The sequence below is a fragment of the Vanellus vanellus genome (assembly GCF_965231255.1).
Source record: "Vanellus vanellus genome assembly, chromosome: 2".
Taxonomy (NCBI): domain Eukaryota; kingdom Metazoa; phylum Chordata; class Aves; order Charadriiformes; family Charadriidae; genus Vanellus; species Vanellus vanellus.
The window spans coordinates 148,353,582-148,367,587 of record NC_138906.1 but is presented as its reverse complement, the minus strand read 5'-3'; the positions used below and the strand labels follow the sequence as shown (position 1 = coordinate 148,367,587).

Below are 14,006 nucleotides of genomic sequence, written 5' to 3'. Positions count from 1 at the left end.
CTGAAGACGCAAGAGCAACAACATAAAAAATAATACTAGGAAAATCAAGATATGTAAAGAGCAACACTGGTATATAGAAGAGGAAAGGGTAAGAGGGGAGGAGAGATTTTATGTTTGCTGTTTCAGCTGAATTTTTTAATGTTATCCTAGATTTTTTAAAATTATGTTTGTATACCTATACTTGCAAATAAATTTTGTAGGACTAGAGAGGATAAATCAATACTTGGAGTGCAAAGTCCTCTTGAAATGCAGAGGTTCCACAGAATCACAGAATGGTCAGGGTTGGAAGGGACATCTGGAGATCATCTAGTCCAACCCCCCTGCCACAACAGGGTCTCCTACAGCAGGTTGCACAGGATGGTGTCCAGGCGGGTTTTGAATGATTCCAAAGTGGGAGACTCCACAACCTCTCTGGGCAGCCTGTTCCGGTGCTCTGCCACCCTCAAAGTAAAGAAGTACCTCCTCATGTTAAGATGGAACTTCCTATGTTCAAGTTTGTGCCCGTTACCTCTTGTCCTGTCACTGGGCACCACAGAAAAAAGACAGTTCCCATCCCCCTGGCACCCTCCCTTTAAGTATTTATAGCATTAATAAGATCCCCCCTCAGTCTTCTTTTCTCCAGACTAAAAAGACCCAAGTGCCTCAGTCTTTCCTCATAAGGGAGATGTTCTAACCCCCTAATCATCTTTGTAGCCCTCCATCTTTTACTAATGTTTTATTAATCATCTTAAGTCATTTTAAAAATATTTTGAACGTTACACAGAGAAAAAATACTAAAATTTGCAACAAATATTCTCATTTCATTATTCTACTACTTATTTAATAATGCAGTGAGTTATTATTTACTTACAAATATACATACATAGTACATGCCAAAAGGTCCCATCTTTGGTGCACAACAGTTAAACCATGTACTAAATTTCTTTGGTTTCGAGTATTTCTCTGTGCCTTTATGTATTATTGTATAGGTTAAAAATGATAACTATTTTAAAGCAATTGTCATAATTGCATTACCTTGCTTGTCAGCTTAATTTTGTGCACCTTTTAACAAGTAAAGGTATTGTTCCTATTATAATATATAAGGCTATTACTATCTAAGAGACATGGACTAAAAAGTAATTTCTTGAAAATATTGATGAAGTTTCATGATAAAAAATTATCTGGGATACCAGAAGATAGGAATTTGGAAGTATATCTTAATCAGAAAGATAGGTCAAAAATTGCAGGGAGGATAAAGTGTATTAATCAAAATATATTTCATTCTTATAAATAAAGACACCATACAAATTCAATCTGACTTTTGATAAATCCAACTCAATTCTTATTCTAAAACCGGTAAAAGTTATGTTTCAGCAATTCAATCTGCAATCCCTGTCATACTTAGACAAATTTCAGACAAAATTCTCCAATACACAACATTTTTATTTCGTTTCTCATTCTCATAATTATTACTTCTCAGGTTAAAAAAAAAAAAAAAAGCAGAAGCCAAAGAGCAGCTACCAGAATTGCCTATTGCAAGCACGTGATGAAGAGAAGCCAAGGATTTGAAATACTTCCAACTTCTCCTTCAAACCTTTTATGTCAGGGTAAAGCTAAAATGATATCATTACCTCCGATACCCATTTCAGATTTCACAGTTTTTCAGGGGCCAATATTATATTTTTTATTCCTTTTCTCAGAATGTTGTAAATCACCTGAGGACCAGACACCAGTCTTTCTTGAACTGTTTTGAAACATAGTGTTTTCTATGAGTAAACCTTCATTCTGCAGTTATAGTGCAAAATCAGGAGTACATTCCTGAGAAATCTAAAGGGATGCTGGGTCCACAGTTAGCAACTGGTAGGACAATAGAAAGAAGCAGTGTAGCTGCAATACTGTTCCCTTCCATCCTCCCCAGTTTACCCAGACCTACGCAGCTAAACTTACCAGTTTTATTTGTGCTGTTCTGTCCACCTGGAAGTTGTGATAGTAGAAGTTTAAATAGGTTTGGTTTCCCTTCTAATTCTCTTCCTACCCAGAATCCCACTATGCCAAAAACATCAAAAAAGAGCCAAAAAAAAACATCAAGAACCAACAGGGTCCACACCAACAGAAGTGGTCTTCTGTTCCACTGCTTCAGTGACTCAGTAATGGTGGCAGAAAAAGCCAGTAAAACTTCTCCATCAAGGAAAGCAAAGACATATCTTAGTCCTGATAAGGAAAGTTTTGCTTTTCGAAGGCCCATGTTTTTACAATGCGTTATAATTACTATTACTGACCTGGTAAATTAATAGTGTCATTAGTAGACACGTTGTGCCATAAATGTGCAAGTGATATAACTTACTGACCCAAAAGCAGATCTAAAAGGATAAAAAAAGGAGTGAAAACAAGGTGAGGGATTACACGAATGCTGTTAAATATTTTTTTACATAGTTGGTACTGAGCAAAGCAGGACTGGTAAAGACTCTCACCAAGACTTTTTGACCATACATCTGGGAAAACAGAAATATTTATGAATATAAGTCTGACCAGCTACAGGAAAGGGCCCAGCGTATTGACTTTGCCTCATACCAATATACCAAACTCTAAACTGAGGCAGTATGGGGCAGATTCACATAGCATTTGTACCAGTTTTACTGGAGTGACAGTGCCCCAAGGAAGGGTAAAATGGATAGCTCGAGCTAGTTATTGTTTCAGTCATCCCAGCTCAATCTGTTCCCAAATGTATCAATTACCTAATCATGGGTCACGACTACTAACTTTGTTTTCTGGATGCCCGTGTTGGAAGATGCAGTTTTCATAAACTACTGGGCTCTTGTCATTGAACAAATCTCTTTAAAATGTTTCAAGTACACAAAATCACTAGTAATGTTTTAACATCATGGCCTCTGCCTTTTCCTCTTTCAGAAAAAGAAGATAATACCCACATCTTATGTTCTGAGGAATGACAGGAATTACCTGAGTTATTCAAGAATGGAAAGAGATTATTTTTATAAGTTCTGATCAAAAATGTTGAACTTGGTAAATCAAATATAGCTTAAATTTCTGCTGCTCTCACCTAGGTGAGAAAAAAAATTATCAAGTTTTAGAATCATAGAATCATAGAATGGTTTAGGTTGGAAAGGACCTTAAAGGTCATCGAGTTCCAACCCCCCTGCCATGGGCAGGGACACCTCCCACTAGACCAGGTTGCCCAAGGCCACGTCCAGCCTGGCCTTGAAGTTTTAAGGCATGTTTTATCATTTCCAAATTTAGCATTATTTAAATTTGTCCATTTAACATACTACCTGAATTAAGATACATTATTCACCTCTGACCTATCCTCCTTTTTTCTTCCTGGTGGGAGGTTAAAATCATATGCCAGCTAGGATTTTATTACCATCATCAGATAACAGCAGCTGATGCACAATGAGAATAGAGAGAAACCTGTTATGGCTGTAAATATCCACAGCTCTGTGAGATTCATGGAGGAAGCATATGTCACCTTATTAAATCTGTAGCAACTGAGGTGGAAGTAACAGAAGGTATCTCTCTCCAGAGCTGGAAGAGATGGGAAGAGAAACGGTTTTGTAAGGAAATCTCTTACTTTTCTCTCTCTGAAAATATCTGTAACAGGATGTTACAGCGATGGTTTTCCTAGAAATAGGGATTTAAAAAACAAACCCAAAACCCAACAGCTGCCAAGATAGGATGGAATACAGAACTTCTCAGAAAGAAATGGCTTTGGGGCAAGTAAGTATGTTCAGTTGCTTCCTCCAAGGGAAATAGAAAGATGAGAAGATTTCCAAACTGATGCTACTTTTCCCCCTTTCTCCCACAGTAGCAAATCAAGGGGCAAAGGACGGATGGTGTTAGATATACTTATCCCAGCTCAAAGAGGACAAAGAGTGCTCTATGAGAGAGATGCACAGCAAAGGTGCAAAAAACACCAAACACAGCTGTGAGAGTCTCTCTCAGCCTTTTATATACAACCTGCTGTCCCAGCCAGTCTTCCCCTTTGGTTTACAGTTGTTTTCATATATATATGTGTACATACGGATTCACCTGAATACGGCTTATGTCTCCAATTTTAGGAAGAAAAAAAGATAGAGGATCATTTGACCATGGGTGACTTCTCTGAAGTAATATAGACATCTAGGGCTGGTGTTAGCTTAGTTTTGGAATTCTGATTGTGTCTGATGCAAGACACAAAGACTTATGAACCAGGGGAGGAAATAGCTTTGCTATGCCTTTAACTCATTAAGGAAAAAATACATAGTAGGAATACAAATAAAAGGTCTGGATTTTTTTCCAACATTGCACATTTTTTCAATTGAGAAAGTTCATTAGCTGCAAATTTAAGGAAATTATGTAAAACAGGATTATATGAATCTAGTATGAAGGTAAAAAGGGAGCAGATGTGAAAATCCCAACAAACTAAAATTTTAAAGGTAGTTATAGACGAGCTAGTTTTCGAAGGTGAGGAAAGGCAGTTTCAGTTATTATTTACTATAGTATGTCAGAATATGGACAATATACTGTCAGTTCTAACACCATCAGTGTGTTTTTATCCTTGGTTCTTAGTTTAATAATATTTGAAAATGCAACACGATCTTAGAATTATAGCAAACCGCTTGCTTTGTTGAACTGATACAGTCAGAAAAAAACCTCAAATCTACTCTACAGAAATATCTTGACAAAATTGTTTCCCAAGGAACAGAAAATAATCTCTTTCCTTCAATGTCAAAGCAATCATTACTTGCACCATGACAAATAAAAATTGCCTGTGCCAGTAATTCTTGATATCATGTGATGGTTTCATTATAAAATGGAGTATTAGTAAATAGCTCATAGGTATATTTAGGAAACAAAACAGAAAATTAAATAATAAAAATAAATCATATTTTTCTGCTACAATGGTATTTTCTATGCAAATATCTAGTTTCACAAACAGACTAATTTTAATTTATTAGGTATTTTAGTAACTCAATGAGAATTAGAGTTAGAACTCAATTAGAAAATCAATGTATTTATGTAAAAGATGCTTACCAAGGGATTGACAAAGCGAGAACTCTTAAGAATCTTTAAAAATATTGGGGTTTAATTTAATGAAAGAAAATGCAGTTTACTTTTTTAAACTAAGTGTGTCTAATTTCAAAACACGGACCATTCCTAAGTCTCTGCTGTACAGAGAATTTATGAACAGCCTTTGTACTATTTTTGGGATATTAGTTATCTTATGCCCCTGTGTGGCCAACCGAGACAACAAATTCACTTCCACATAGCTTTTACAAAGAAGTAACAACGTGTCGTGGGAAAAACCAGGTTTAGGTAAACCCACTGCTTTCCATGCTCAGAGAAAAGCTGTTAATATATACCGCAATGGTATATATGGGACTGTTACTGCTCGGTAGTTTGTATCAATTTTAGTCACAAAGGATACTCGCCATTATGCAGTGATGTGTTAATCTGAATATTGCCCAAAGCAACTGTGACTTCGCAAAGCATGCTGCTACAAATAGAGCATCTGACAGAACAGTATTTGTACACTAAACTCTAAATGAAGAATGGCAATCAGAAAATCCAGCGTATCTGATAACTAAGGGTTTTTAAAGACATTTAAAAACTTTATTTCATTGTCTTTAGTCATTTGAATGAAAAGTATGTCAATAAAAGTAATCAAAAAAAAATGTTAGATTTTTTTGCAAAAAAATGGAAGCTCCTTCAGATGCTGCTTTAGAATTCAGATGTAATGCAAGCACGTAGTCTGTTTTCAGAAAAGGTCTTTTCCCAGACACATGAAGAATTTATTCCATAAACTAGCTGTTTGCCAAATGCTAAGAATGCAGAACAATTCTTGCAACTTCCTGATATGAGGTAATTTTAATCATTTTTCAATAGAAAGTAGTCTATTACACAGGAAATAGCACTACAGTCCCCAACACAGGTGAAACAATTTTGGGGTAAAGTCTTGAAGCTCTTACTGCTTCAACTGGCTGGAGTTGGTAATGTCAGAGAGAGACGTGCAGGACCAGGAGGAAGGCCCAGTAAACCAGCTACCACTTTTACACCCACAATAACATCTTGCAGCAAGAGTTGCCCTGTAGCTGGCAAAAGAGAACTAAACCGCAATATTCCTGTAACAGAAGCTCTTAGCAGAGGATAACGAAACCCATTTAAATGGTAAAATCAACGTAACTCACAAGGAGTTTAATATCATGTGGGTCCTCTCACATCAGCTACTGCAACGCAAACAATATGCAAATAAAAACCCAACTCATGTAAGGTTTCCATGGAAAACGATAAAAACCAGTTTGATATATATTCCTGTTAATGTTTGGTGTAATTTCAGAAAGCGGAGGCCGAGATAACTGTCTTTCCTGCAACAAAATCACAGTGTATCTAAACTTTCAGAAGAACTGAAGAACTCCAAGAACAGATCATGTGAAAATTAATAGGAATGTATTTTCAGTTACAGTTATATGCATACTACCTAGTTTCCTATGACTTTCTGTTTTATATTCCATTATCTGCTACACTATTAGTATGCAATAACCTGTTTTCTTCACATTATGACTTCATGTAAGCAGCAGTTAACCAGTCTGTGCTTAATGTCAGCTGTTATCTTTCTGGACTCTGACTTTTACTTTGTAGATGTAAAACCAGAAAGAAAAACAGTAAAAAGAAAAAAGATCATCTCTTTTTAGTCTTACAAAATATTTAACTTCAAAGTCCGAAGAGACAGACCACATTATACCTCATCAAAGCAGAATCTTTTACATGCTAGAGGTATTTTTGTTTTCCTTACAAGAGTTCCGAAACATTAACTCTTAATGCATGAACAGTTAGTTTTTAGCAAGTCTGTTACATCAATTGTGCAAAGTTTTCAGTGAAAAATCTACCTAAAATATACACTACATTGATTTAATTGGAAAAAATAAAATACTTTTTAAATCAGTAAGACAACAAAAAGGACTAGCCTCCAAAATAAATGACAGCAAGATTTTTTAGTGACTATTCAATAGACGACTTCTTCAAAGCCCTTTTATCAAGATCAAATTTAAAATACCAATACTTATTCAGAAGACAGAATCTTTTTACTCAATAACCTTAAATAACTTTCAACTAACTTTAACTTCAGGAGACAGAGAAAGCATGACTTAAGTCTCTCATGATTACTGCTGCATATTGTTGAAAAATTGCACAATGTTTTCTTGAGGTCAAAAGCATTGGTACGTAGAAAAACACGACATTGCTCCTTATAAATATAGAAAAACTCTCATGCTAAATAAGACAGCCCATACTAATTAGGAGGCTGGCCTTCCTAATAGTCCTTTCAGTTTGCCAGTCTTCTAGAACAAATATATTTCTAAATCTCAGGCGCAGCTAATGCAATAAAATAATTCTCTGATGTCTTTTGATTTGAAACTGATACCATATGCAGCTTTTGCCAGAGACCTACAAGCAAAATACACACCTAGAAGCACCATGCGTATCTGTAAAAAAAAACCAGCAAAAAGCGTGCACCTTGATCTTCAAAAGCATGCACTTTGATCTGCAAAAGCAGATCCAGAGCCTCAGGACTTGGTTTGTAGCTGATTAGAACAGTTGCTAAGGGCTTTGTTGGTTGCTGCAGGCCTGAAACTATGCACTTGGAAATATGCAGTTTTACAATCACAGCTGATAGTACATAAATTATTGCTCCATTTTGTAGAGCTTCAAAGATTTCGCAGTACACCAAAAAGATGTAAGAAAAATCTCATTGACTACATATCTCATATATATGTAAAAAAATCTTAATTCATTAAAGCGATTACGATTACTAAAGCTACCTCCATAATATTGCATGCCTAATTAGAAATTCATAACCAAGATATCAAAACTTGAAAACAGCAACATTAAATAAACATTACAAGATTTATAAAGGAAACACCAGCAGTAAGGCAGAGAATCCTTACAACAATATTCTGGGAAATAAAATGATAGTTTTCTGAAGTATTAAGTGCAAATATCACTGCATTTAAGAAATAACATCCCACTTAAAAGGGATTTCTCCCACAGATACAGAGAAGAAGATTAAAATGCTGGATAGAGTCTCTGCAATATTACTTCCACCCTTTTTCCAGAATGTTTCCATCAATGCACTATCTTTATAAAAAACTACAGGATTCTTTTGCTCCCCCATCTGCACTCACACTCTGTTAGATAAAATTCTTAATCATTTTTACAGTTAATATTTAATAGCTGTATGAAAAAGTTCTAAACATCAGTATTACGGTATGTTTACTGAATAATGCCACAAAAATGAGTCATTCAGTTTACCCCCCCAAATAATCCTAAGAAACCAATTTAATAACCACCTCACCCCAATAAACAACAACTTCTCCCTAGCATTTCTAATTCCCACAAAACAATAGCTATTCACAAAAGGATAGCCTACAGAGCTGACTGACCTGCTGCAAAGCATCCACTGATCAGCTATAATTTGGCCACTTAAAAAGGTTATTGAAAAGCGTCGCACCCAGAATCTAAGTCTTCCAGTCTTCTAAAAATAAGAAACTGCTTTCTGCCTATTTTGCAAATGGTATGCAGGACTACTAATTTACATCTTCCAACAAATTATGTATGGTTAAACAGACACATCTTTGAGCATTTAATCCTTTCACTGCCACATCCACACAGAAATCATTTTCTCAGACAAATTTGTTTATGAATATTTCATATGCTTTAAGGATTACAGCTAATAATGCTAGCTTCTAATGGTGGCTAATGTATTTGAAAGATACATAACCATCTTAAATATTTTATTCTATCTTTGCTGGCTTTATTTCTGCAGATTGGGTTCTCATTTAAATCCTTACATAAAACATAAAAGCACCAACAGAAGAGACTCGATGCTACCATAAAAATATTCGTATCTAAGAGTACAATTATAAAAGTATCCCACTGAAAAACATGCAAATAGATCACTGTCAGCATAAGCACAGAAATGGTAAGACAAAAACGTTTCATTTCTACTCACCTAGTGTTGTTCAACGTTTGTCCAAAAAGATCATTTTGTAAAATATTTGGAGGGGATGAGAAAACCCCATGAAAATGAGATAAAACAGAATTGCAGACCTGGCGCAGTGTCTCAAATTGCATTTTCTCTCTTTCCTTCCCTCCTATTTTTCTTCACCACCTGTCTTAAAAGTCATCTATTTTGCACACACCATCAAATGCAAACATGCCAATCAAGTTCCATATTTCTCCTGATCTCTGTAAAAACTGTGCCTAAATGAGCAGGGGCTGATAGTTAATTGTACAGTCATTATTCTTCTAATTCAGTCGTAGAAGATTTAGTACCCGTGCGGCTTTCTCCTGACTGTAGCAAGAATTCTAAACAGCAGTAAGCTTTTTGGGCATTCCCAGCTGAAGTGTGAAGCTGAGCTGCTTTCATGCACTCTACTCATATTTCTCCAAGCCTATTAAAAACACGCAGCGAATAGATGCTGTCGTCAGGAGTTTCAGCACATCTGGCTGCCAGCAATAAAATCTCAGAAGTAAAAAAAATGAGGACAAGGCATCCTCACACTGTTACTACTGTCTAAGAGGAGGAGGATTTCTGCATCTTCCCCTCCTCCTTCCCTCCCCTGTAAAAATGACTAACATCAGTGACTGTGTATGTAGGTCTTTTTTTTTTTCTTTTTAATGTAAAGGCAGCTCTACAGAACAGAAAGACCACTCTAAAAAATATTCTTCATATAATAAATAACATGTAGCACTGAGACTGTAACAATAGACCTTTCGTCTCGTGTCTGAAAAGCTATACCGTACCTTACATGAGATAACAGGTTTTTCAGTGCAAACATTTAAATGTAATATCAATTCATGACTGAAGCAAACAGTATACATTCTATACGTAACTACTCTGTTAGGTGCTGTACATACAGCATCAAGGCAATGATTTATCACGCAGACTTGAACAATCACTAAAAGGAATGGCTGCATTATATATGTACTACATTCCAAAATAAGAAGTCTTCAGCACCTTTTAAAAGTTTACTGCACAGAATCAACCGTGATGGAACCGAGCAAAATCAATCATTTCTTTAGGTGCTCCGTACCTGTCTACTTCCAGGAAAACCCACTGTCTTAGGAGCCTACGTCTCCGGTACCCATACAGTATAGGAAGTCAAAGAGCAAGAAACAGAATCAGTCATCTAACGGAACACAGTGGGATTCTGCAGCATAACATGTACAGTGAATACCATTAAATGTACAGCAAATAAATATCCCCGACTAGAAAACATTTTTCCTCTTTTCTTTCAATGCTTGTGCCAGAGGATGGCATTACATAACATTACAGAATATATTCTATCGTTGTCAAATTGCAAAATAACAATTACAAAGATTTTCCTTAGAATATCTCATTTTCTATCCACAGCTTTTAACATCTTAGCACTAATTACAAAATCTCCAAATAAACCAATGTAAAATGAGGGCCATTATTAAAGCTCTTCCACTGAAAGTGATTTTAATCCCAGAAGATATGGGAATAAGCAACCTTCCAGCTAATTAAAGCGTTGTATTGATGTGCTCAGGAGGGAGTACCCATCCAGGCTTTTTTGGCCAGAAGGATAGCAGCTACAATTCAGATTTTCAAACACAAAAAAAAGAAAAAGGAACAAATTCATGTCCAGGTCCCTCTAAAATAGATATAGAAGACTCCCTACTAACACCCATGTTAAATATTTAAAAAAAAAAAGAATCGAGAAAATATACACTCATAAAAATGTTCCCAAAACTCACGTGAAAACCTACAAATTACTACGCAAACCAGTTTTTAATATCTGTTTTTATGCCTGTAGCATACTGTATATTATGGAAACGTTTGTATTTAAGCAATGTATTACAATTTGTGGTTAGAAGTACTAGGCTATATGTATGGCAAATCTGGTAATTGTTGAGATCCTGGAGTAAGAGCTAATGAGTATTTATGACTATCTTTCTATAGTAAAATGAAAACTTAATACTTGGTAACCACTTTGCCTACATTACAGAGAATTCACATTTGTAACATACGTACATTTGCCTTTACATTCATTCCATCAGAAAGACAAAGTTTTCATCTCTGCTGCAAGAAACAGAATCCCCTTCTTCCAAATGATTCAAGTTATTCAAATAATTATTAGTCTCATATGCACCACTTAACAGTTCAGAGACAATGTCAACCATGGAGCAGGTACAAGACCAATATTTTATCATATCTTTCAATTATATCACCATTTTGTTGTGTGCCTTATGAATGGTCATCAAAGCCAAAACATTTGATGTTCACCTTTCTATGTCTTCATTTTCAGATATTTAAAATGAAGTTATGATATACATTCTTTTTTTTGTAAAGTTGTTCTAAAAATACTGACAAAATAGAATACATTTTTAAAACTTCTATTTTTTTCGTTTAATTCTGGAGTAAGGAATGAAGAGTACTTTGCAGATACTCATGCAAGTAAAACCTTTAACATGGAAAAGATAAAAGTAAAAGGATACTTTTAAAGGCAAACACTCCATAGTTGCTACTAGCAGAAAATTCAACTATAAGGACGGGGGGGGAGGGAGGGGTGCAGATATACATTTTTTTGGACATCTGGAATTTTCATCACGATGGAACTTACTGTTGATTACAAATACAATTATTTTATTTCAAAAAATAATTGGTACGGAAAAACTAACAAACAGAACTGCCTTTCTTTCCTGACCCTTCTGTTGCTCACCAAGAGACCCTGTGGCCAATAAACAATTCCTTCCCATATTTACTATGTGGCCTATATTATTGTATTGACCCTATATTGTAGACTTTTTCCTAAGCCCTCTTCTTAGTTACTTCCTCCTTTTCCAAAATATAATCGTTCGGGCTAAGAAGAATCAGGGAAGCAAAGAGGCCTAGCAAGAAGAGGCTGGAGGGGATGGAATGAAGGAGCATGAGTGGATTACGCTGTGCCCACTGAAGTACCCATACTTTCAGAACCAGAATGGAACTGACAATCAAAAGAAGTCCATGGAACCACGTATAAAATTTATTTCCTGTACACTAATATTGTTTTGAGAACAAAACAGTACAGGTACTAGGTGCCTTACGTCAATCCTCTTAGTGATCTTCCAATGTGTCAGTATTTTTTATATTAAAAAATTTCCCGTGGTGAAGGGCACAGTGATTTAGTGCCGTTTTTAAGATCTAGGAAATTATATCCTCAGCATTCCCAGATTAAAAACTTCACTTAAGAATTCTGGAAAAGGTAGGAATTAATTTTCTTCCCTATTTGATATTTAATTTCCTTACACTTGAGATCTTTTCTTTTCTTCAGGTCACTCCTTCTACACCATCTGATACCCATACTAGAAGGAAAAGGGGTCCTATATGCACAGGCTTCTTCATTCAAAACACCCCTAACTGTGTACTTCAACATGCAGTAGGCAAGTCAAGCACTACTCAGGCCCTTGTGATTCTGGCATTTCCTAACATTTGAGGGCCCAATTCAAATACTTTTGATAGTGATTTTTATTATAGTATTTTGTGTATTTAAACTAGCATATATATGTAAATACTCTTGCTAATTATGGTTTAATAACAATAAATTTCATTTCTACAACAGTTTTATAAAGGATTTCATAAACACGAACACCAAGTGCTTTAAGGATATTGCACAGAATGGGAAAAACAAGTACCAGATAGTCTAAGCAACTACCTGACATGGCTGACAGCCTATTTCAAAATGAAAAGACAAGCCTGGAAAAGCATCATTGGACCCATTAAGCCAGGCTACACTGAGATCCATACAGATACCTATTTGTCTAGCCAAGTTGAATCTTAATAAACAACCTCCAGCTACAAGTAGTTTGGAAGAAAAGTTATTCTAGAAAGCTTCCAAGTATGTATGCATATTTTTCAATTTATATAAAACATTTCTATTTCAAATATAAGATTAAGCTTCTTTGAATTTGATTCTAGAATTCAGAAAGCTCTTGAGATAAACGTATTATACAAAGAAAGCTGACAATATGTACAAATATGTTATCTCAAACATTACTTGCAGGCATCACTTCTTTATTACAGCCATATAGAAAAGACATTTCACAGAAAGTTGTAGCTTAAACAAGGTAAAGTCATGCAACCTCATTAAAGCTATACATTACAGCTCATAAGGAAAAGATTGCTCTGTAATAAAAGATACTATCAAGTACAATTTTGGACTCAATTCCATTCTAATTTACTGGATATTACATAAGTATAGTTTGATGGAAACAGAAGAAAATGGTAGAGATGAGTCATTTGGAGTTTGGGGGTAAGAGTGGGGTTTTCAAATGTACAGAAAGTCAAACCTCTATTTTTTTCATCTAGACGCTAAATAAAATTGGGTAATTAATAGCACATAAATGCCTGTAATGCAGCTACCATTGTTCTCCAATATGTCCTTACCAAAGCACTTAAGATTAAAAAATTTTGACTGTTTAAGTATTCTCATTATGAAAACAAATCTGACCAACTGCTTTTCAGACAGGTGAGTTAACAACAGTGGCCTTATACATTGGATGGTGTTATATTACTACAGTTTATAAAACCACTCATTTGGAGTCAGATCAGCAAACTGATGCTCCGAGGTGGGACGTGATTTTAAAGGACTAACTTAAACTAAATTCAAGGATGGACATTTCACTTTGCTACTGCAAGTGAAATGCAACCAGACTTTCTTTTGGGATAAAGCACACGTTCATTTGTATGTCATCACATCAATGTTCAAAGATTCAGCTTCACAAGAGAAATTTAGCAAGAGCCAAGGCAAAATCTACAACTGTAAATTTAATCCCATAAGAGTAGGAGTCATAGAAGCCAGTACCCTGAATATCTAGGATAGGAAATAATAAAGAGAGGGATGCAGCTAAAGCCCCAACCCCAAAAGGATAAAAATACCTAAATCCAGGCTGCAGGAAAGCATCAGTCTCTGCCCAAGAACTGTAATAATGAATCCTCTCCTTGAGCTGGCGCCTGAGCAGTCATTCAAAACATA

At 35.5% G+C, this 14,006-nt stretch overlaps 1 protein-coding gene across 29 annotated transcripts in view; it reads right to left on the bottom strand.

Annotated features, from left to right (window-relative positions):
- The window catches only part of RIMS2 (regulating synaptic membrane exocytosis 2), a gene marked incomplete at both ends in the record, with an annotated part of 495,649 nt that overhangs the window by 328,645 nt on the left and 152,998 nt on the right, over window positions 1-14,006 (bottom strand). For 11 of the 29 annotated variants that reach the window (XM_082499105.1, XM_082499108.1, XM_082499102.1 and 8 more), the window contains one exon: window positions 8,981-9,102. The exons of the other annotated variants lie outside the window; for them this stretch is intronic. In XM_082499105.1, the coding sequence (XP_082355231.1) occupies window positions 8,981-9,102 (122 nt within the window). Of the gene's footprint in view, window positions 1-8,980; window positions 9,103-14,006 lie in introns of those variants that run through there. 29 annotated transcript variants of the gene reach the window in all.